The sequence below is a fragment of the Elephas maximus genome, chromosome 22, assembly GCF_024166365.1.
Source record: "Elephas maximus indicus isolate mEleMax1 chromosome 22, mEleMax1 primary haplotype, whole genome shotgun sequence".
NCBI classification, from domain to species: domain Eukaryota; kingdom Metazoa; phylum Chordata; class Mammalia; order Proboscidea; family Elephantidae; genus Elephas; species Elephas maximus.
Genome location: NC_064840.1, coordinates 69,515,661 through 69,538,023, shown reverse-complemented (window position 1 = coordinate 69,538,023; position 22,363 = coordinate 69,515,661). Strand labels below are relative to the sequence as shown.

General features: G+C 42.4%; 1 protein-coding gene across 1 annotated transcript in view; it reads right to left on the bottom strand.

The window, feature by feature from the left end:
• GSR (glutathione-disulfide reductase) overlaps positions 1-22,363 on the bottom strand; it is a 35,632-nt gene that overhangs the window by 7,585 nt on the left and 5,684 nt on the right. The window contains exons 2-9 of the mRNA XM_049866733.1: positions 18,638-18,664; positions 14,828-14,916; positions 14,326-14,395; positions 11,007-11,154; positions 10,083-10,137; positions 6,773-6,872; positions 3,866-3,952; positions 2,108-2,266 (exon numbers count right to left, since the gene is read on the bottom strand). Of these exons, the coding sequence (XP_049722690.1) occupies positions 2,108-2,266; positions 3,866-3,952; positions 6,773-6,872; positions 10,083-10,137; positions 11,007-11,154; positions 14,326-14,395; positions 14,828-14,916; positions 18,638-18,664 (735 nt within the window). The remainder of the gene's footprint in view (positions 1-2,107; positions 2,267-3,865; positions 3,953-6,772; positions 6,873-10,082; positions 10,138-11,006; positions 11,155-14,325; positions 14,396-14,827; positions 14,917-18,637; positions 18,665-22,363) is intronic.

Below are 22,363 nucleotides of genomic sequence, written 5' to 3'. Positions count from 1 at the left end.
ACTAATACTGCTTTTAACCAAAGTATTTGTCCTATAAATTATTTGGGTCAAATTTTTGCTCCAAGATGTACGGTGCGTATTTATCTTGTGGGTCTGCAAATCCCAGGTGCATGTCCTCCAATGTGAGAAGTAGAGCTACAGTATAATTTGGAAGGAGGTGGCGGAGTGGTTAAGAGTACAACCTTTGGAGCCAGTCTGACCTGGGTTCAAATCCCACCTCTGCAACTTAGTTGTCATGAGGCCTGTACAACCACCTACTTATCAACAAGTATTTGAGCTTCTATTACAAATGCCCTATTAACCTAGTCACTGGGAAAACAGTGATAAGACAGACATCCTCCCCTCCCCACGGAGATTACAACCTCGTTAAGTATTATTATCTCTGTCTGTGCTCCTGGTTTTCTCATCTGTACTTAGAGCTGTCAGCAAGACTAAAATGGAAAATAATGTGTGGATAGGGCCTAGTACATAGTAATCATTCTATTTGTATTATACAAATAGATCTTAACACTTTGAAATAAACTGATAATTTTTTTTTTGTCTCATTCTTTAAAAATTCAGCAAATAGAGTTGAAAACCGGGTCTACAAAAGCCCAGACCTGCATGAAGGCAAGGATCTTCAGGAAGGTGAAAAGCTGTGTGAATAGGTCCATTAATATGGAAACAGACCACTAGTTTTTTTTATTGAATTTCACTGAACAAGATTAAAAGCAGGTAGGTATCTCCCTGGCTATTTTATTCTCCAAAATGCTGAAAAATAACCTCTTAGAGAGGTGGAAAGGGAATCCACATTGTAACAGAAATTCCTATTAAAATATAACTCAAAATGTTACAGAGGCTCCATCAGGAACATAAACCTCAAACATATAACGAACAGTCCAGGAGATCAGAAAATTTATCATCAACACCAGCAGCAAGTTAATGTGCACCTTCTCACGTACTCTTCTCTATAACCCAACGAGGCAAATATTTTTATTCCTAAATTATACATGAAGCAATTGAAGCTTAGCAAGATGAAGCTGCTTGCCCAAGGCCAGGCAACCTGTAAGGAGTAAAACTAGGGCTCAAACTTGGATCAGCTCCGGGGACCATGCCTCAAGCTACTATACTGCGTTGCCGTCGAGTTTATTCCGACTCACAGCAACCCTATAGGACACAGTAGAACTGCCCCATAGAATTCCCAAGGAGCACCTGGTGGATTCGAACTGCCAACCTTTTGGTTAACAGGAGTAGCACTTAACCATTAGGCCACCAGGGTTTCCTCAAAATTTACAAGTACAGGTAAGAACGCTAGCTGCAGATACAGCACTGGTAGAGCCCAGAGATTTGCTTCATATCCATTCCATCCTGGTGTATCACAAAGCGAAGGACGAACTACACACTCAGCAATCTGGACTAGACATTGCAGACAATAAGGAATCATTATAGAACTTCAGAGACAATTATGATAGTAAAAACAAAATCTGTAAGGAGGAAGCTAGTCAGCAAACTGCTGCACAATCTAGATTAGAGATGACAGAGATCTGACCTAGGGTGATGACACTCAAAAGGAAAATGAAGTTTTTTTCTTTAAGGTAACAGGAAAAAGCAATGGGATTTTATGACAAATTGGATGTATGGAATGAAGAGAACGGAATCCAATATACTCCACCCAAATTTTGCTTGGTAAAGTAGAGGGTCAGCGGAAAAGAGGAAGACCCTCAACGAGAAGGACTGACACAGTGGTTACAACAATGGGCTCAAGCATGATGACTGTGGGGATGGCACAGGACTGGGCAGTGTTTCGTTCTGTTGTACACAGGGTCGCTATGAGTCGGAATCAACTCGATGGCACCTAACAACAACAACGAGGGGGGAAAAAGGTCACAGGGCCACTAAGAGATTTAAGAATGTTTAGGTCATCTTAAAAAACATTGGGTGGTGCTAACATTTAATGCACTTGTCTGCTAACTGAAAGGTTGGAAGTTCTAAGCCACCCAGTGATGCCTTGGAAGAAAGACCTGGCAATGTATTTTTGAAAAATCAGCCACTGAAAGCCCTGACACACATTTAAGCGTTGCCATGAGCTGCAGTGGACTCCATGGCAACCGGTTCTAAATCAGCTTACCAGTTTGTTTAAATTAAGGCCCCTGGAATTCGGGTCCCGTCCAATGGCCCACAGCAGGCAGTCAACATCCAGGATCGTGGTAGCGGTGGGTTTCCTACCAGGAGCTGAAGTAACCACACTGACTTCCAAGCCTGACGAGGTCTTTTTAACTTCCTTGACCTATTAGCACGTAAAAAGTGTTTAAATGGGAAAAAAATTTTACAAAGGCAAGTAAATAAAGATGAAACTAGTATTCTTAACATTTAAAAACAACAACAAAAAACCTCCAGTGAATTCTACATGTTGAAATAGACACTTTTGCTCAAAGGCCATCAACACTAGAATTCCCTAGGGCCAAGCCAGTTTCCAAAGTGTCCCAAATCACCCAGCTGATGGCCAGAAATGTCAATTTATGTCATCATCCGTTATGGATTGAATTGTGCCCCCAAAAGTATGTGTTGTAAATCCTAACCCCTATATCTGTGGAATAGGAGCCCTGGTGACACAGGGTTAAACACTCAGTGGCTGGAACCCACCAGCCGCTCCTTGGAAACCCTATGGGGCAGTTCTACTCTGTCCTACGGGGTCGCTATGGGTCGAATTGCCTGGATGGCAATGGGTTTTGGTTTTATATCTGTGGATGGAATCCAATTGGGGAATAAGGATTTCTTTATTATGTTAATAAGCCTAATCCTTCTTTGAGATATAAACATAGCAGATTAGGCACAGAGCCAAGCAAGCAAAATGAAGGAAAGAGAGATGCCATGTGGAGATCTCCAAAAAGCCAAGAAGAACGCCAGAAAAGCTGAGACAAGGATTTCCCCCCAGAGTGGACAGTGAGAGCCTTCCCCTACAGCTGGTGTCCTAAATTTGGACTTCTAGCCTCCTAAAGTATGAGAAAACAAATTTCTCTTCACTAAAGCCACCCCCTTGTGGTATTTTCAGAACAGCAGCACTGGCAAACTAAGACACCATCAAAATGTTTCAGGTTAAAGACAAAATGTTTAAACATGTGCTTCTTAAGAACCATGACAAAATCTGATGTTATAAACCTAAGCCCAGGGGTCTGTGCTGGAGTGAGGTGAAGGAGTGGGCTATCACAGAGGCAAGTTTTTCAAACTACATGATCATTGTTTCTCCTTGGACGTTCTTAATCAGAGTGGAGGGGAGGAGGTGAGAATGAGAGTCAGGACAGTTGGGCACATTGCATATTTAAGTGATGGGCCTAAGGTGATTCTGATGTTGACCCGCAACCACCTGTCTAGCACTTTTGCATGTCCACATTTAGTACTTCACCTCATATGGCCTATGCTGAAAGGGTGAAGCTGCGAAAAAAAGAAAATTCGTTTCATAAGGCTAATTTTCCAAGCGAAGTCCGCTGAAATTTAGGAGAAGCCAAGTGTTTTTTAAAATAATTCTTTCCATCTACACAGCCAAAAAGGGTGAGCTTGAAAAACAGATTCCATAACAACATTTCCTGAACAATAAATAAACCTGAAAAATAAGAACTTTCAATAAGACACTCGAGCACGACGATCAAAGCTTGAGTTCTAAATTCAAATCCTAGATTTCTGATCTTTTCTACTTTGGCTTCATGAATACGTTACTGTGAAATACAGTTTCTTAGGAAAAAGAATAACTGATAGTATTCTAGAAGGGACTAAATGGACTGGAGTAACCACAGTGTCTGTGTTAATAAAGCTAACTGGGCGAAGCGTAAGCTAGAAGTGGGCTTCACAAGAGAGGTGAGCAAGGGCTGTAACAGGTGTGGCCTCATACCTGGGAGTGCCTGAGGACCTCGATGCCTGCGTTCTCCAGCTCGTCGGTGCAGTTTGAACTGATTATTGAATCAAAAGTTCTAAGTACCTGTATACAGACATGGGCAGCAGAGGGAATGGTGGTAGAAAACAGAAGAAAACTTGATTAAAGGCTCGCTCTTATCCCTCCTTCATCGACGGTCACATCCTGAGCTGAATTTTAATAAACCTTTTCTTAAAGTTGCCACCAATGTCAGAATTCCATTGGACGTCACCAACTCCTAATTTAATTTTTTATCGTGCTTTAAGGGAAAGTTTACAGAGCAAATTAATTTCTTACTGAACAATGAACATACTGTTTGGTGACATTGGTTGCCAACCCCGTGACGTGTCCACACTCTCCCCTTCTCGACTGGATTCCCCATTTCCGTTCATCCAGCATTCCTGTCCCCTCCTGCCTTTTCATCCTTTCCCCTTGGCTGGTGGGCCCATTTAGTCTCGTACACAAGGTTGAACTACGTGTGTTACTGTTTGTTTATAGGTCTGTCTAACCTTTGGCTGAAGGGTGATCCTCATGAGTGACTTCAGTACTGAGTTAAAAGGGTACCAACACCTATTTTAGAGTGATGAACAGTCAACTTTCAGGCCTCTACTATCATCATCGTGTTCCTCCCCTTCCCAGTAAGACTACCCGTAAAAACCCAGTAAGACTAAAAAAAAAATAAATATATACATATATTTTTGGTCTAGGGAGCAGAAATTCTCTTCCCCCTTTAGTATTCCCTCTCTTTAGCTTAGCTTTAGGTATTTGCAATCACATATGTTCACACATACCGCACCCCCCCAGGTTTAGCGTGGTAGGTCATGAGTTATACCAGGCCAGGGGTGAGATAGATAACGTTAACTGGGCTGACAGAACAAAAGAGCTGTTAAAAGGTGATTACCATCTAAAAGTTGGGTAAACAAGAACCACACCCTGTCAACATGAGATAAGGCTGAAACAATTACTATCTCCTTTTTAGTGTTTTTTTCTAGTCCCTTCCCCCTTTACAGGCTCCTGCGCACACAGAAGAACAAAGTGTGACAGCTGTTTTAACCTTCCTTAGCCCTCCAAAGGTGGTGATATCGTGCCAAAGATAAATGGGCTTGCACTATATCCCATAATAAGTGATGCCAAGGGTTGCTAAAAGGAGTCCATCTTGAATATCAGTGGGTTCTATCTTGGATTCCGGGCACTCAGGCAACCTAATTAATATGCACCGCCATTCTGAGAAGTACCCGCCCCTTGAAAGAAGCCCACTAAATATTCATTATTGTCTCCACTGAACCCATATAAGCTCTAGCCTTGCTTCCCGGTTCCAGTCAGTCTTTTGGAGAGGCTTAGATCCTTGCTGATTCCTTTTGCTTGACTCAAGCAAAATAAAGTTTGCTGTCTATAAAGTTTGTCTCTCACACGTATTCTTACTCCGGAAAAGACAAGGACCCTTTGTGTCAGATTGGCAACTGGTAACTGGAAGAAGAGGGAGAATGTGCCTGAAGCACTGAGAGAAGAAGAGGGAAGGAAGCCCATGGATGAGTTTCTCTGAAAACAAGCCACTTTTTCAAATGGAGGAATTCTCTACAGATCAACTACTGCAGTTTGTTTTTTATTTACTTATTCATTTATTAAATCCCGGCTGGCCATCTCTCTGCCTTTTCTCTTTTTTTCCAATCTGTTGGATCTATTCCAGCAATGCAGAATAATTTACCTGTGAAAAACATTATTCAGGACATAAATCTCCTGGGGGTTAATTACACGACAAGTTTCAAAGCCAAAGAGAAAGTTCCCCGAATTATACACTGACTGGCATTACCCCTATCCCTCCTTTCTCTCCATAAACTCGAATATCAAGAATTAGGATCATAGCATTTGAATGGTCAGAGGTCTGAGAAATCCCTTCCCTGTGGAACGAGGACCGAAAGGCATTAGGTGACTTGCCCAAGTCATATGCTTGTTAAGGACAGCCAGCAATGGGACCCAGGAGGTTTTTTTTTTTTTTTTTTCCCTTACTGTGCTTTAGGGGAAAGTTTACAGAGCAAATTAGTTTCCCATTCGATAGTTTGTACACAAAGTGTTTTCACAACCTTGGTTTCATTTCCCACAATGTGTCAGCACTCTCCCCATTTCCGTTCTGGGTTCCCCATTTTCTTTCATCCTGATCTTCTACTCCTTCCTGCCTTCTCATCTTTATTTGTGGGCAGAAAAGGACCCAGATTCTTGAACCAGCACTCTTGTTACTGCCCCCTAGCCAATCTGAAAGCTTTGACGTTGTACCCCAACCACATTAGAGCAATACTTCACCAAGAACGACTCCACCTGGAGGCTGCACTTCAGCACAAAGACGACGGCCTGGCTTTCTGAGACCTTAACTGACTCCCAGTGTTGACACTCATTAGCAGTCATAAACCTCCCTTGGTCTTAATTGCTTCATCTATAAAATGCAGTTTAAGCAGATCTCTAAGTTTCCTTTTAATGAAAAACCATTTTATTGAATTTTTCTGACTGTTAACTACCTGGTCATATGAAATTGATTCCCTGAATAAAAAATTAGCCTGTCAGTCTGTTTAACTAGTATTTGTATTTAAGCCTACGTGCCTCCTTATTAAGGCATCTGATCTGATGACTACTGACCATTTCACCATGAAAATACCGGCCAGTTTGATCAAATCAAAATCATTGGAGTCATGTGGCAGCTGGCGGCTGAGAGGGACTACAAGGCCTAACTCACATCACGTGGACGCAGCCCCACATGGAAAAGACCAAGTGACCTCCATCCACATATATGCTTTGCACCCTACCATTTAATGGCGATATAAGAGAAAATTCTCAATGTCGATTTTGTTAAGAAACTAACATCAAGGAAAGGGAAGGGAAAAGGATAGGATTTACCTTATCGTGCCGTATCATTAGTGATGTCTTAGAACCCAGAGCCGAGAGAATTCCGGCGATCTCCACAGCAATGTAACCCGCACCAACGATGACACTGCGCCTACCAGGAGTGCAGGGAGGTTAATGCCCTTTTTCTGTTCCAAGATCCAATTTTAAGCAAAAAATGCTCCCTTGTGGAAGAAAACCCGTTGCCGTCGAGTCGATTTTGACTCATGGCAACCCTACAGAACAGAGCAGACCTGCCCCATAGGGTTTCCCAGGAGCAGGTGGTAGATTTGAACTTTCAACTTTTTGGTCAGCAGCCAAGCTCTTAACCACTCTGCTACCAGGGCCCCTTTGTGGAAGAAGGGAATATGTATTTCTAGCTGCTTTAAAAGTCCGTTAGCTTCATTTCTTCAGAGGGGAAACAAACAAAAAACCTTTGAAACTAGAGATGATTCTGTATGCAATGATCTCTCGCCTACAACTATAATCAGGGCCACGTTTCTCACCATCATTTTTCTTCTCTGCTCAGTGTTTCTCCTGGATCATTATTCAATTCCGTTAATCCTTGAAATATGATTAAAGGCTGATTTAAGCAAGCCATTTTAGTTTGTAATACAGACCTGCAGTAAAACTAAAGTACCTGAATCCGGTCTAAGAAAGAATCTTAAAAACTAGATAAAGGCTTGGACAAAGGTCTGAATCAATGGTGAAGGAGCTCAGACCTTGGTGCTAGTGCAAAAATGTTTACAGCCATGCTGTGAGGGAAAATAAATGCCCCTCAGCTGAAGCTTCTGGAATCTTCTAAAGCTTCAAACATGGTCCTTTACTATTGTTACAACATTTGTGTAAGAAGGAAACAATCAGGGGGAGAACAAAGGATATCTTCCAATATACATGGGGTCACCATAAGTTGGGATCAACTCGATGGCATCTGGCTTTTTTAACAGGGAAGGAGTCTGTGTTGCAAATCTCTGACCTCAGAGGGTTTATAGTTTGAATGGAAGATGAAGCATGAACCCAAATGGCTACACGTTAGAAGTCATGGCCCTCTTGTCCTACAACCCTGGGTATGAAAAGACCACTGCACCACCGGGGCTCCTCTAGATAGTTCAGAACCTATGAAACAGCTCTTTTTCCATTTCCATCTCCCTCTCTCCTGTTAGATGCTGACCTCTTTCCCTTTTTTGGTTCTTCCCCTCCTTCTTCTACCTCTACCCATCTTACTTTTCTTCCCCTAAACGTTTTTATTTAAATGCTACTCTGTGCAAAGCATTGAGCTAGATGGGGTGGGTAATGGGCCCTGTCCTTGAGACACATTAAAGGGGAGAAACATACCCTGAAGACTGTTGAGGCACAGAGGTCAGTAGTCAGGTCTTGCTGGAGCTGGGGGATACAGTCCAAGCAGAGGGAACATACAAGAAACACGTGCAAAAGAACCTGGCTTCTTCAGAGAACTGCAAGGAACTTAATGTTTCCCTCTCAGCTCCCAGCAGCACCTTTCTTCCCCACTTATCACTAAAGTATTCACTGGAAATGATCTTTTGTTCCTCTGAATCCCCAAGGCGCCTCTGCTACCTCATTGTGGGACTCAGAACTACTTTGGCTACAGCCATTCCACAGGGTTCAACCTCTATCTGGACTTCTGAGGGTAAAAACGGAATTATACAGCCCACAGCACATGACACTTTGCCTACAGAACTTATTCTTTACCTGATCATTTACTTAGTCACAAACATTGTAACAATGGAAAAACCAAACCCAAACCCATTGCATAAGAGTCGATTTCAACTCATAGCAACCCTATAGGACAGAGCAGAACTGCCCCATAGAGTTTCCAAGGAGCAGCTGGTGAATCTGAACTGCCATCCTTTGGTTAGCAGCTGAGCTCTTAACCACTGCATCACCAGGGCTCTATATAATAAACAGATATTTATAATGAAGCTTCCTGGAGGACAAATCTAGATTAAATCATATCACCTAAATATGATGAGTCACGACCACATTTCCAGACACATTTTCACATGTTCCTATCATTCAACCCTAAAACCAAACCATTCAGGGTGGATCGTGTAGGAAGGAAGCCTGTCCTCTGACACAAATTTCCATGCCCTCACAGCAAATTTGAGAAGACGACCAGTTTTTCTCAAAACTCTTCCAAGTCAGAAGACTGACTCAGAAGCCCACCTGATCTGAGTATCTTCAGGGGACATTTTCAAAGGAGCTGTGGAACTGCAAAGCAGCCCTCACTTGCCCCTTGTTAACTGTCTGTGGCTCCAGGTGAATTAAAGTAAAGATCTGAGCGTGGCTCATTAGTCAGCCTCCAGGAAAGCCTTTGTAAAAGCAAAGGATCAAGACCTCAAACTGGATTGGCAACACACACCGAGGGAGCAGCAGAGTTGAGCAACCTTGACTACAGAGTGAGCGCTGCACAGAAGGAAATAAAGGCCAGTCTCCGGGCCCACAGGATACCTCCTCCTGTCCCTAGGTGTCATCTCTTACCATGAAGGGTGGATCCCCCTAACCTAGAAAGCCTGTAATTTGTAACAGGCTCAAATTCCAGAAACAATCTTCTTTGTTATCTTTTTTCCATCTATATACCCAAATCCATGACAGAGGTTTCCTGGGGCTATTCTTACACAAAGAACAATTTCAGAAAACGTATTTCTGTGACCCTGACAGAGTCGTCATTTACGGAGTCCCCTCTGCACTAGCCGCTTTAAAAACCAGAATCAACATTATTTTAGACACGTGACCAACTGATGCTGTATCAAGCTGAAGAAAGAAGGCAGTTTTGAAACATGGTTTTGTTTTTGTACTTGGAAGCCCCGGCTGATTTCACCTGGTGGGCTGCACCCTTTATTTTTTGAAGTCACCCTGTATTTGATTCTGAATCTAAAACTTCTGCAACGGTCTCTGATCAAAAGCATTAAAGGTTTCAGTCATCTACTGAGTGGTTCCAGTGGATGAGATACCCAAATAAAGAAGGGGTTGTTGTTGGTGTACACTGTCAAGTCAATTCCGACTCACAGTGACCCTACAGGACAAAGTAAAACTGCCCCATAAGGGTATCCAAGGCTGTAATCTTTACAGAAGCAGACTGTCACATCTTTCTCCCACAGAGCGGCTGGTGGGTTCAAACCTTCAACCTTTCAGTTAGCAGCTGAGTGCTCAATTACTGAGCCCTAGAGCTCCTTAGAGAAGAGGTAGGAGGACAGAATTCGGAAATGCCTAAATTTAATAGCTGAGAGGTGGCAGTAGGAAAAATGTCAGCAGGAGAGATGGAAGAAGAATGAATCGCTGAAGTGCGGGAAGGAAACCAGCTTACCTAGGCAATTCTTCCAGCTGAAAAAACCCATCGCTGGTTATTCCTAGGCTGGCACCTGAGCAGGAAAATGCCACGGATCACACAAGTTTGTGCTTTCTCTTGTAAAATAATCACAACATTTTATGCAAGAGCCAATCACCTTCTCCACCAACATACCCTGTTTTGACAAGTTTTCTTGAAGTCTCTACTTGGGGGAGCTGCCAAATAAGTCTTCCCGAGTCAACATTCTTTATTTTCTCTCCAGAAATAGGAGAGTGATAACTAAATAACTTTGTAATTCCTCCAAAGAACTAAGATCTTCTCAGCTCTCATGAATACTCTTGCTGGCTCTGCTTCACTCTCTCTACCACCCACAAATGTAGGCGTGAGCCCCTCAGCTCAGCCTTGGTCCTCTTCTCTCTGCTTTCTTCATTTCAAACAACTCTTACCTCCACGTGAAGGACTTCCAAATGGGTAGTTCCAGTTCTGACCTTTTCCCCAAATTCCACTTCTGTATTTCTAACTGGCCTGCTATACCATTCTACTTTGCTTCAAACTTAATATACTTAGAACTGAACCTTAACTTTATGTCCAGAACCATCTCCCTTACAAGCTTATCACTTCGGTTAAAGGGACCACCTTTCCCCAATATTCCAGACTCAAAACCTTGAGTTGTCTATCTCTGTTCCTTGTTTCACACCCCTCCCCCTATAACCCATTGCCATGGAGTCTATTCTGACTCATAGCGAGCCTACAGGACAGAGTAGAACTGCCCCATAGGGTTTCCAAGGATCAGCTGGTGGATTCAAACTGTCAACCTTTTGGTTAGCAGCGAAGCTCTTAATCACTGTGCCATGAGGGTTCCCCTCCCCCAATGGCTCAACAGTTATTAAAACGGTAAAACCTCCTGACTTATCAGACAGTATTTGCCTTTGGAAGACTCACCGGGGATCTGGCTCTCAGGAGGACGCGAGGGCACGCCACCTGTGGCGATCAGGATGTGAGGAGCGGTGTATTTTTTCCCATTGACCTCGACGGTGGGCGTGGGATCACATGTGAATGCTCCATAGCCATGGATGATATCTATATGGGCCTGAAGAAGGAGCCACGGAAATATTACCTTGTTCTTAAAATAAAAACACCTGCTGCAACTTATTAGCTCTATTTCTCTACCAAGGATTTTGATGTTCGGTTAGCTGGCACCAAGACAACTCTCTGTTGTTTCAGATTCCTGCAGAATTCCTAGTACTTGGTATCGAAGTGAGGGAGTTACCACTTGATGCTGAAGTGTACAGTAAAAAGAAATCATGGTGCTCTGCTGGGCCAAAACCAAGGGACCAAAAAATATATGCAAGTCACTCCCACAAGGCACATTACAACTCAGTTCCCAAGAGAAGAAGGGAAAAGGGAAAGTCTTCCTTACTCACAACGAAAACAAACTGAGGGGTCTAGAGGACGGGCAGAATGCTGAGAAAGGCACGAAGACAAAGGTGAAGGGAGTACAGGCAAGAGAGAAACACAGACTCTGGCCAAGAGAGGAAAATGAAATGTTTTTCTTGAGCAAAATGGGAACAATATCACAAAATTACATGACAGTGAAGTTCTGTGCTGGAGATGTTGAGAACCCAGACTATGATTTGCTCTGCACCAGGGCCTTCATTTGGGGACTGAGAACCGTATCCCCCCAAAATATGTGTCAACTTGGCTAGGCCATGATTCCCAGTATGGTGCGGTTGTCCACCATTTTGTGATGTGATTATCCTATGTGTTGTAAATTCTACCTCTATGATGTTAATGAGGCAGGGTTAGAGACTGTTAATGTTAATGAAGCAGGACTCAATCTACGGGATTAGGTTGTATCTAAAAGAGAGAAGCTATCAGAGAGGAGAGGGACCTAATACCACCAAGAAAGAAGAACAGGGAGTGGAGCCTGTCCTTTGGATCTGGGGTCCTTGTGCTGAGAAGCTCCTAGGTCACGGGAAGATTGACAACAAGAACCTTCCTCCAGAGCCAACAGACAGAAAAAGCCTTCCCCTGGAGCTGGCACCCTATATTTGGACTTCAAGCCTCCTAAACTGTGACAGAATAAATTTCTCTTTGTTAAAGCCACCCACTTGTGGCATTTGTTATTGCAGTACAAGATGACTAAGACAAGGACTGATGGCAAACTTCTGCCCGCCATGATATAATCGCCTTACAAGGATAATGAGACCATGCAAGCACGATCACAGAATGGAATGTTTTAAAATTTGGAAATGTGCTTGTTTCCGAATATCTCCTCCTTTCCAGCCACCACAATCCAGGCCTGGTCCTGCAGGTGCCCAGTTTTATCAAGCTGAACCAAGATCAACACCAAAGCTCACAAGCCTCTATGTAACCATTTCTTTGGGGTGCTAGACAAAAAGGGGGTGGGTAGAGAGGCAGTAATACCAATAACCATTTGGAGGAGGAAATGATTAGATTTTTATTTTCATTCCTCAGGATATTAGATAGGTTTCCCCTCCTACTAAGAATTTCTGGGTCAACTTTAAGTAACTCCTTCCCCATATTATAAATGCTAGAAAGAAAAAGGCCATAGTTAAATTTTACTACACACTTGGATTTGTGAATATTAACAAATCCTGTTTCCTCAGGGAAACCCTGGTGGTGTAGTGGTTAAGTGCTATGGCTACTAACCAAGAGGTCAGCAGTTCAAATCCACCAGGCAGTCTTTGGAAACTCTATGGGGCAGTTCTACTCTGTTCTATAGCGTTGCTATGAGTCAGAATCAACTCGACGGCACTGAGTTTGGTTTTGGTTTTGGTGTTTCCTCAGTATTTTTCTATCCTTTGACAGAAATATACTAGTTTTTAATTTTTTTTTTAATTTGGTACGGATGTTTTGGAGCCCTGGTGGCGCAGTGGTTAAGAGCTTGGCTGCGAACCAAAAGTTCAGCAGTTCCAACCCACCAGTTCCTCCTTGGAAACCCTATGGGGTAGTTCTACTCCGTCCTGTAGGGTCGCTGTGAGTCAGAATTGACTCCACAGCAACAGGTTTGGTTTTGGTTTGGATGTTTAAGTAGAGCAAATGGTATGTTAAGGCTCATGTCTGGGAGTCTTAAAACCTCTTAGTGTACAGGGGACTTCAGGCCCTCAAACTGGGGAGTAAGGTCAGAAAATATCACGCTTTAAAAAATAATCCCAATGAATGATAAAAGTCAATATAGAGATATACATGGTTAAACATCTTTAGAAGTAATTCACCCAAAAAAATGGTTTATAAACATGCTACTAATGAGATTACGGTGCCCAAATATCGTCAAGTATCTACTGATCTAAACATGACTTAAGCTATGTTGAAATCTTAGGAAGTGCAAAGTGAGACCACAAAGGCAAGCGAAACGTGATGGGATGTATGCGGTCAAGCAAAAGGAGAGCTGGATGATACACAACTTGTCAATGTCCCCAGCGTCGTCCAGGCAGAAGATGGTACGACATGTACAGACTGAGGCAGAAAAGGCCTCAGGACAGTGAAGGATGTGTATGTGCTGGAGGCAAACACACCTTTGCCCCAATTTTTAAAAAAAAATTTTAATCCGATTTCATTCACGCAATCTTCTGAACCATAATTTTGTCTCCTGAGTTGATCCAATCACCAAGGATGAGGGTGCTCTGAGCGAATGAGCAATGCCAGGTTTTCAGCCAGACAGCACTCCTAATTTTAATTAATAAACTGGCATCCAAAACCAAACCAAACCAAACCCATTGCAGTCGAATCGATTCTGACTCATAGTGACCCTAAGGACAGATTAGAACTACCCCACAAGGTTCCCAAGGCTGTAGTCTTTACAGAAGCAGATTGCCACATCTTTCTCTCAGAGTGGCTAATGGGCTCGAACTACCAACCTTTCAGTTAACAGCCAAGCACTTAACCACTGCGCCACCAGGGCTCCTAAGAGCTTGTATACTAGTACATAAGTTAGTCTTTTACGTGTTTGATTTCTCAATCTAAGTGGAGGGCCAGACCTACTCAAAATGCAGCCATCAGGTAAGACCCAGTCATGTGACTCTGGCACACACCACCCACTCCCCGTAGAAAAGAAGCCTACCAAGACAGAGGCTTCTGCTCTGACAGGTTAACTTCATAATCATTAACAGCAAAAGAAATAATAATAATACCCAATAAGAGATACATCCAAAAGTTTATGGTCTAGTCTGGCCAGACTTGGTAGCTCACTCCAGGGGTGAAGAGCTCCCTTTCAAAGTTTAAAAGCCAGCTTACAAACCTTGGTTAGATTGTTCTGGTAGATGGTGTTCAGGCGGCTCACGTAGGCGTCCCGTTTTTCTTTTATAACGCTGCAACGAAACCTGAGTCATCACTGAGAAATAGGATCTTCCTCTTTCACTCAATAACTAAGCCATCTGTCTCTGAACACCCCTCAGCAGACAACCACAGACTGTCACCAAGAACCCCGCTGGGTGAACGTCTCTGAGGACATTCATCTCTTCCCTCATGTCCATCTGCTTTCCCACATGTAGAAGCACTTATTCCACCCTGTGAAGAATATTCGATTGGCATCCATGGTACCTAAGCCAGGTGAGCTGCTTTGGCACCAGAGCCTTGCACATGGTGGTACTCAACAAATATTTGTTGAATAAATAAATGAATTTGCTAAAAATTTTTTTGAAAATCTGATGGCTCCAAAAAGGATGGCTCACTTAGTTATGAAAGCAAAAAAAAAAAAAAAAAAAAGGGCAAATCAAACCCTCTGGGCATTTAACACTTACCTCCAATTGAATTTACTGTCACAACTCTGAAAGCCATAATCAACATGATCATGCATAAATTCAGAGTGGACAGCTGTGTTCCACATTACCTGTAAAAATGGACCCAATAGTCTCTGAGTTTGAGGGAAGATAGAAGTCATGAATGAAATGATAACTCTATAATAGCATATGAAAATAATTACCTTTAAAGTAAAAACAAAACTAAACATTTTAAAAGAGCAAATTCAGAAATATGACCAAGTAGATTTTACAGTGGGGCTTTTGAAATGTTGGGGAAAATTATTTTTGCTATTAAATTACGTAGTTTATAAAGGCTATAAAAACAGAATAAGCCTCATATTCCTCTAAAATTTATTATTACTTACATTCTTTTTTTTAAGTTTTAGATTTATTTATGCCCCGCCCTCTTTCAGTTCCAGGTAATGGAGTTACATCCTAACTTTATAGTACAGTCATTTGAAGACATCTTTCAGATATAGTTGAGGACAAAAAACATTAAAATAACAAATTCCTATAATGTATTCAGAGCCCTGGTGGCACAGTGGCTAAGAATTCAGTTGCTAACCCAAAGGTCGGCAGTTGGAATCCACCAGCTACTCCTTGGAAACCCTATGGGGCAATTCTACTCTGTCCTATAGGGTCGTTATGAGTTGGAATCAACTCAACAAAAACAGGTTTGGTTCTTTTGGTTTTATTATGTATTCAGTAACTCTGAACATGTTCTTGCAAGGGTGTACGTAATTAGATATTTGGAACTCAAAGGTTCAACGCATGTCTTTTATCCCAACTGATCATCATGGTAACTAAATTGAAATTGGCATCCTTAACTCAATTATGCTATGACATCCCTTTACTCGTATCATTATGAGGTGCATTATTTATTTATTTACTTCCAATTTGTGTTATGTGTGATGTCATAGCATCGAACACCCTCTGGAGAGGGTGGCTCTATATGAGCTGATTGGGGTATTTGGTCCAGACCTAATCAAGGTGGTAGGGGCCAGCAGACCCATTGTTCTGGTTCCTTCTCTGCGGCCGCTTCACTCTACCCTTCTGGAAGGGGGAGTTACTCTTGGGCTTCACTCTGTTCTACAAAATAAGAGACAGTTAACAACTGATCCTCAGAATGTGAAAACACTTTGAAATCACGTCTGTGCACGCATGCGTCAAGTTGCTTTTGACTCATAGCGACCCTATGTAACAGAGCAGAGCTGCCCCATACAGTTTCCAAGGCTGCAAACTGTATAGGAGCCGATTGCCAGATCTTTTCTCCTGAGGAGCCACCAGTGGGTTTGATCCACCGACCTCTCAGTTAGCAGCCAAGCGCTTAAACATTGTGTCACCAGGGCTCCTTTGAAATTTTTATAGACATACAAAGTAAATGTCTATGACATGTGATCAGAACAGAAGGAAAGAGTGAAACAACATGGGAAGACATATTACAAATCAAGGCTACTATTCAGTATTAGCCCAGATAGTATTTTAAAATAATAAGGCCTTAAGATAGCACCAGAAACCCTGGTGGCACAGTGGTTAAGTGCTGTGGCTGCTAACCAAAGGGTAGGCAGTTCGAATTCGCCAGGCGCTTCCTGGAAACTATGCGGCAGCTCTACTCTGTCCTGTAGGGTCGCTATGAGTTGGAATCGACTCGATGGCACTGGGGTTTGGTAAGATAAAAAAAAATAATAATAAATTTTTTTTAGCACCTATTAACACTGAATTTGGTATATTTGGTATCATATTGGTTTAATTATAAAATCATGTTATAATTAATTTACATAATTTATATATTTGTATGTCTTCAAATACAATAGATTCCAAACTCAGGGACCAAAACGAAAGAAAGCAATTCAAGAAAATTCCCCAAAGGAAAAAAAGAACTTTTTCTAAATTAGAAAAAATTTACCTATACGGAGTGGGTTTAAGGAACAGATTACAAGAAACCTTTCTGGAATTAAACTCAGCTGTGCGTCACTGATAAGATTACAATATTAGATGATAATAGAAAGCCGTCAATTTAAAATGTAATCTTGGTTACATAAGTTTGTAAGCTATTATAACATGTTTTGAAAGTACATTCAAATGAGGAGCAAAATTATTTGCAAATATAAGCAAGAAGCAGCTTTGGAAATAAGAGTCAATTCTTCTTCTTTGTCAGGGGTAAAGAATGAGAGGCTCGTTTGATGTGATGTGCGCAACAGGTATTAGAACCAAAAATTCCTACTGTGGTAAAGAGAATTCTTGAGGCTACAGAATTTAATGGAAATACTTAAGAAGATTCCATTCAATAACCTGGTTTGCTGGCTGGAGCTCCTTACTGAGAAAAAGCTATCCTGTGCTGATGACCAGTCCTAACTACTAGGCCTAAATATAACCTCATTTGCTGTAATAAATGAATCTATCATTTTAAAAAATAAGACAAATTCTTTCCCGTGTTAGATAATCATCTCGCTACTCTGTCTGATTACTACTGACAGAACCAGTAAATTTGAATTTCTGAACAGCAAAGATGGGGACTAGGACCAAAGTACATAAAAATTTAATCACAACTTACCACAAAGGTAATCCATATACCAAACCCTGAAATGTCATTCAAACGACTTGAGAAATGCAAGCTTAGAGTCGTATGAAACACCCAAAGTCACATGATACATGCTTAATTTATAGGGAAAAATATTTCTGTGTTTAAAAACAAAAACTACCCCTAATGAAACAAAAATCCCACAACGATCTTGACACACCCTGTCAGGAGAAAAACATTTCTGTTTTTCCTGGAAAAACTGATTCCGAGATGCACAAGAACAGATGAGAGACCAAAGTCAACGCAGGATTCTGGGGCGTTACAAACCACAGCCGGGCACTGGAGGAGCACCCTTCTGTCGGGGTCAAGCACTTGGTGTCCTGGTCACATCAGCACTTGGACTGATACCAAAAACCAAACCCGCTGCTGTTCAGTCAATTCCGACTCATAGCAGCCATACAGGACAGAGTAGAACAGCCCCACAGGGTTTGCAAGAAGCAGCTGGTGGATTCAAACTGCCGACCCTTTGGTTAGCAGCCTGAGCTCTTAACCACTGCGCCACTTGGACTGACAGCTATGTATAAACTTTATTTCCTGGTTGGACCTTCCCCTTAAGAAAGTGATCCCTTGCATGGAGAGTGCTTTTCTTTTAGACCTTGATTACAGATGTCTTGTCAATCTTTGTTCCTTCCAGACTATCAGAAGTTTGAGACCAGAGACTGAGTTCCATCCCTGGTTAATGCCTCCACTGAACCCACTACAGCAAGTCTATCACCAGGGGGAACTTACCATGTAGTGAGTGTCTGGATGACTTCCTTTTGCATGCCTGACGCGGCTAGTGTCTGGAAGCTACTATTTCTGTGGTTATCACCCCTTCCCTGTAGGGGTAGCTCAACCTTGGCCAGGAGGACCTAAACCAATGTGCAGAGACACTAGTGGATGAGAACACCCTGCCTGTTGCTCCTGGAACCTTCCTGTGGCTGTGAGGGAGGTTACTGTCGATTACAGACCTAATATGGCAGAACGGAAAGGTGAGGAAAATCCAGAGTCCTTTCAGATATTCCTAAGTGTTGAGCCAATCACAGGAACTGCCTCTCTCCAGGCTTCTTAATAAGTGATATGAAAAAATACCAGTAAACAAAACCACTGTCTTGTTTAAGCCATTTTTAGTTGGGTTCTTCTCACTTCATTTTTGTAGAAAGAATCACACAGGGAAACATCCTTATTCTGATCGTGATTTACCAAATATGAAAGAGGAGTGGAAATGGAAAAAAAAATAAATATCCTACCTTTTTGGGTACACATCCAACATTCACCTAGGAAAAAAAAGACATACTTTAAGAACGTTAAACTAAAACCATCAAACAAACCTGTAAGAAATGAACACCAAGCATCAAACCAGAAACCCCCGAGTTCTAAGTCATGATGGAGTACATTCTACAGTTACTTCCTTTTTCCTATTCTAAACCCGGAAAAGACAACCTGTAGCCATCCAGTCAATTCTGACTCACAGCAACCCAATATGACAGAGTAGAACTGCCCCACAGGGTTTTCAAGAAATGAATGGCTGGTAGATTTGAACAGCTGACCTTATGGTTAGCAGCCAAGCTCTTAACCACTGCACCACCAGGGCTCCAGCAATAGCTAAGAACTCCCCTTTTTTTTCCTTATAGGATGAGATACAGAAGTTTATGCAGCAGCATTTTTTTTTTTTCAGGGGGTTGTGCATAGCAGGAATGCCACCAATCAGGAGGTAGGACAGGGCTCAGAGGGAGGGAGCAGAAGAGAACAGAAGCATGGAGGTAAGAGGGCCCACCAAGCAGAAAAGGGCAAGAGGACCATCTGAGTAGCTGTCTTATAGGATTCCTGGGAAACTTACTGTGGAATATTCTGGATAAACACCAAAGATGGCCCCTTTGAAAAAGCCTCTAGTGGAAATATAAATGACTCTTGAGGGTCCAAGGAAGATGAAACAGTGAGGTTCGCCCATGCTGAGGAGTCTTACGTACTTACTAGAAATAGACCACAAATCTGACCCTCAGCTTTCTAGCAGCCAATGTAAAAAACAAAACACAAACAGTAATTAAGATTTCAACAAGTAAAAACTAACCACTTGCTTAAGAAAATATTCGGACTGGTAAGGCTAGGGAGAAAATCCTCCCAAACTGCAATGTGCATCCTTACACACATATTTTGGTGCACATATGTTTATTTCCTCTTGCGCACTTCGTAAAATTTCTAACTTAAAAAAAAAAAGAAAGTTGGATTAAGTAAGACTCTGATTAAAACTGTCTTGAGGGGTATCCTAGCAGAAGAGTTGGTTTCAGAAGGAAAACTAGATTGCACTCATTTTTTTTCAAAGGCAAATTCAGACCCCTTAACTCTCCAGGGAAACCCTGGTGGCATAGTGGTTAAGAGCTATGGCTGCTAACGCAAAGATGGGCAGTTCGAATCCACAAGGCACTCCTTGGAAACTCTATGGGGGAAACCCTGGTGGCATAGTGGTTAAGAGCTATGGCTGCTAACGCAAAGATGGGCAGTTCGAATCCACAAGGCACTCCTTGGAAACTCTATGGGGCAGTTCTGTTCTGTCCTATAGGGTCACTATGAGTAAGAATCGACTCGACAGCAGTTGGCCACCTAATGTATATCCCAACTATCCTTGAACCTTAAAAATACTAAATGAGGGGTGCTGGGTGATGTGTCCTGGCCACTACAATGAAATTATGACTTCAACAAACAAGGCATCAACTGTGTGCATGATTTAAGAAAATCAGTATGTTCATTCATGCCTCATTGGCACAGGCCACAGTGACATCAATGATTAAGAAGGCTTTTGTCTCTGTGATCAACCCTTCCACCTCAATCCTCGTTGGTGAGACCTGCATACCAACCCATGGAAAGGTGGTTACTCTTTCTCTGGCAATCAGTAACACTTGGCAAGAACATTACTGGAACAAGTCCTCCCACAGGCCCTGGGGCACAGGGAGGAGGCATCAGAAAGAACTTCACCCCAAGCCAACTCTTCCAACCTCTGCGTAGGCAGAACTAAACCACAAAGACAAAGCTCCCAGAAGACTGATTCATGTTGGCTGTGGGCGATCTCTGTTTCTCCTTGGTCTACATCAGAGACTCCCAAAGCTGAATTTTAAAGATCTCATCTATTTTTCTGCCTCAAAAATGACTTAATCTCAGGAGGCAGCAAGGAATTACTTACCTTTACCTGAACTAGTTCAGTTATTTCTCTCAGTTTCCTATTCCTCGTTTAATCCTGTGCCCTACTGTTACAATTTTTTGTCGGGTCCAGAAAAATAATGACTAATTTAAGAGTGGAATCAGGCCATGAGGCCTACACTTACCTCTTTCTGTAGTTTATTCATTTGTTTAGTACTAGTTCTCGCCCCAGCTGCTTCCTTTACGTCATAGTATGGGGGCGAGATTATCTCACACCTGAGCTTCTTGCCCCCTTTTTTCCCTCAAATGTCTTAAGGTAATAAATTTGATCAAAGAAAAGTGAACACTCAGGTCATGCTACAGATCGAAAATACGTATCTCTCATGGTCTCTTATGGTGGGGTCTACTCCATTATATCACATCAAGAAAAAAATGCTTCCTGAGGTGATTGTTGTTAGGTGCCCTCGAGTTGGTTCCAACTCATAGCGACCCTATGAACAACAGAATGACACACTGCCCAGTCCTGTACCATCTTCACCATCATTGCTATGCTTGAGCCCACTGTTGCAGCCACTGTGTCAATTTATCTCGTTGAGCGTCTTCCTCTTTTTCACTGACTCTCTACTTACCAAGCATGATGTCCTTCTCCAGGGACCAGTCCCTCCTGATAACATATGCAAAGTATGTGAGACATAGTCTCGCCACCCTTGCATTTAGGTGGTGCAGTGGTTAAGAGTTCAGCTGCTAACCAAAAAGCCGGCAATGTGAATCCACCAGCCGCTCCTTGGAAACCCTATGGAGCAGTTCTACTCTGTCCTATAAGGTCACTATAGTTGGAACTGACTCAATGGCAATGGGTTCTTTTTGGTTTATAGACTCCCCTGGAAGGAAATCTGGGCTAGTTACTTCAAAGTATACAATTAAGAAACTAGATCCAAATTCACTATCACCTGACCCCAAAATTCTGCAGGAGTGAGAGAGAGAAAATTCACGGGACTCACCCTAATGCTCATTGGGCAAAAGCCTTTCTGTGGTCCCTGCCCCCCAGTGGCTCCTGCGTTGTGTCAGGCTCTCGTACACCAGAATCAGCCATGGAGCTTTTAAAAAATACATCTGCCTGGGCTTCACCCCAGACCTACTAAATCAGAAACCCTGGGGGTGGAGATCCACATGGTAGACCCTTAACCAAATGTTTGAATGTCTGGTTCCTAAGAAGCAAAGGGGAGAAGGTTCCTCTTCCGTATTTGAGAACAATGCTTGAAAGCTTTCATTAAGCCATAGATTGCTCCACCTAATTACACCAAAGGGATGGTTTCTGAGGGCTAGGCCCCTCATTCCACAGGTTATACTAATCTTGCTTTGTTTTTTAACCACATGTTAGCTGATACTCAGTTTGCTCCTCAGTAAAATGAGGGTGCAGGACTAGAACAATGCTTCCCAAAATCCAACAAGGATCTGTTGAGTCCTGTCTTACTTGCTGCTATAACTGAAATACCACAAGTGGATGGCCTTAACAAACAGAAGTTTATTCTCTCACGGTCTGTTGTTGTTATTAGGTGCCGTTGAATCAGTTCTGACTCACAGGGACCCTGTGTACAGCAGAACAAAACAGTACCCAGTCCTGTGCAGTGTTATGCTTGAGCCCATTGTTGCAGCCACTGTGTCAATCCATCTCATTGGGGATCTTGCTTTTTTAGCTGACCTTCTATTTTACCAAGCATGATGTCCTTCTCCAGGGACTGGTGTCTCCTGATAATATGTCCAAAGTATGTGAGACAGAGTGTCTTAGTCTTCTACTGCTGGTGTAACAGAAATACCACAAGTGGATGGTTTTAACAAAG